The following is a 1,619-nucleotide window of genomic DNA, read 5'->3' as shown; positions in this document are numbered from 1 at the left end:
TCGATGAGGTCTCATAGTGACATGAAGGACAAGCCAACTTTCCTTTCGTGCTCCAACCAGATAAAATCCCATATCCAGGGAAATCAGTTATCGTCCATATAGGCATGTGTGTAGCTTAAACGTGTTCTCTAACCTGGCATCATAAGTTTCTATTCCAACAACCCATAACTCCTTCAACTCTTCAATTAACGGTTGCATATACACGTCAATTTCATTACCGGGATAAACTGGACCAGGGATTAAGTTTGAAAGAATTAGATTTTCGGGTTTCATGATTAACCATGGGGGCGGTTATAAATTACGAGCACTACTGGCCAGGTGCTATGAGATATGTTCATTGATCCATATGGATTGAAACTGTCTGTCGCTAAACCCAATCGGACATTTCGCATTTCGGCAGCAAATTCAGGATATTTACTGTCCATCGACTTCCAACCCTTTCCATCAGTCGGATGCCTTAACCGTCCATCTTTCTTTCGTGATAAAGCATGCCATGTCATTGAGCTCGAGAAATCAGAGCTCAAGAACATTCTCTGCAGCCTTGGCTTTAAAGGGAAGTATCTCATCACTTTAGCCGGGATTTTAGGATTCGATGCTAGTTCTATGTTTGCATCAGACCTGGCCTTCGACTTCTTTTCAACTACTCTCCATCTTGATGTTCCACACTTAGCACAATTCTCCAGCCTCTCGTTTTCTGCCCAAAAGAGCATGCAGTCATTTGGACATGCATGTATCTTTTGGTAATCAAGTCCTAGGTCTTTAATCATACCCTTTGCCGCACTAAAAGAAGACGGAAGATTTACATGAGGGAAAACCTCATTTATCAATTCAAGTAAGTCACTAAATCCTGATTCTCTAAATCCATGAATGCACTTTAGTTGATAAAGCCTAACAAAGAAACTTAATCGAATAAATTTTTTGCACTCGGGATATAACGGTTGTCCACCCTCCTTAACAAGGCGATAAAATTTCCTTGCATCATGCTTTAGTCTTGTTCTACCAACGTGGTCAGTAACGTCATTAGTACCATATGCATTGTGTATCATAGCATCAAATTCATCTCCAAGACCTAGACCTATATTAATATCCATCTCATCAGCAACCCTATCTATCTCATGGGTTGAGACATCGTAAATCCATTCAACGGAATGGGGACAATGACCATTACAGACTAGATGTTCGTGTATAGCCTTAGCACCACTCCAAAAACGATTACCACATTTCTTACAAGGGCACTTAAGCTGGTTTCCTACGGCATATCGGGAAAATGCTTGGTTAACAAAAGCTTCAACTCCTTTCCTATATCTATCACTGTACTTGGGAAGTGTTACCCATTTCTCTCCTTCAACATCCATTTTCTACATAATTTTTTTAAAACAAAACCACAAAATTCACTTAAGTTTTCAACGCAATCAGACAACAACAAGAACCAAGAACAAAAAAATAGACCAAGGACAGGGCAGTTTGAATTATAATTACAACAAGAACACAAAAAACCAGACCAAGAACAGGGCACTTTTGACTTAAAATAACAGGGTATTTTGACTTTAAAACATCAAAAAATTAAAAAAAAATTCTCAGAAATAGTCAGACCAAGAACCTACTAATTTTACAAAAAC

At 38.8% G+C, this 1,619-nt stretch overlaps 1 protein-coding gene across 1 annotated transcript; it reads right to left on the bottom strand.

The window, feature by feature from the left end:
- Nucleotides 1-275: 275 nt before the first annotated feature.
- LOC141696306 (uncharacterized) lies at nt 276-1,355 on the bottom strand. Its single transcript, XM_074500466.1, has one exon. The coding sequence runs from the start codon at nt 1,353-1,355 to the stop codon at nt 276-278; it is 1,080 nt and encodes a 359-aa protein (XP_074356567.1).
- Between the last annotated feature and the right edge of the window lie 264 nt (nt 1,356-1,619).

This window comes from Apium graveolens, chromosome 11 (genome assembly GCF_009905375.1).
Source record: "Apium graveolens cultivar Ventura chromosome 11, ASM990537v1, whole genome shotgun sequence".
In the NCBI taxonomy this organism is placed as follows: Eukaryota; Viridiplantae; Streptophyta; class Magnoliopsida; order Apiales; family Apiaceae; genus Apium; species Apium graveolens.
This window is presented reverse-complemented; position numbering and strand designations above follow the sequence as displayed.

Bases quoted from the DNA above. Each gene is read 5' to 3' on its own strand.
- LOC141696306 (XM_074500466.1), bottom strand. From the start codon at position 1,355: ATGGATGTTGAAGGAGAGAAATGGGTAACACTTCCCAAGTACAGTGAT.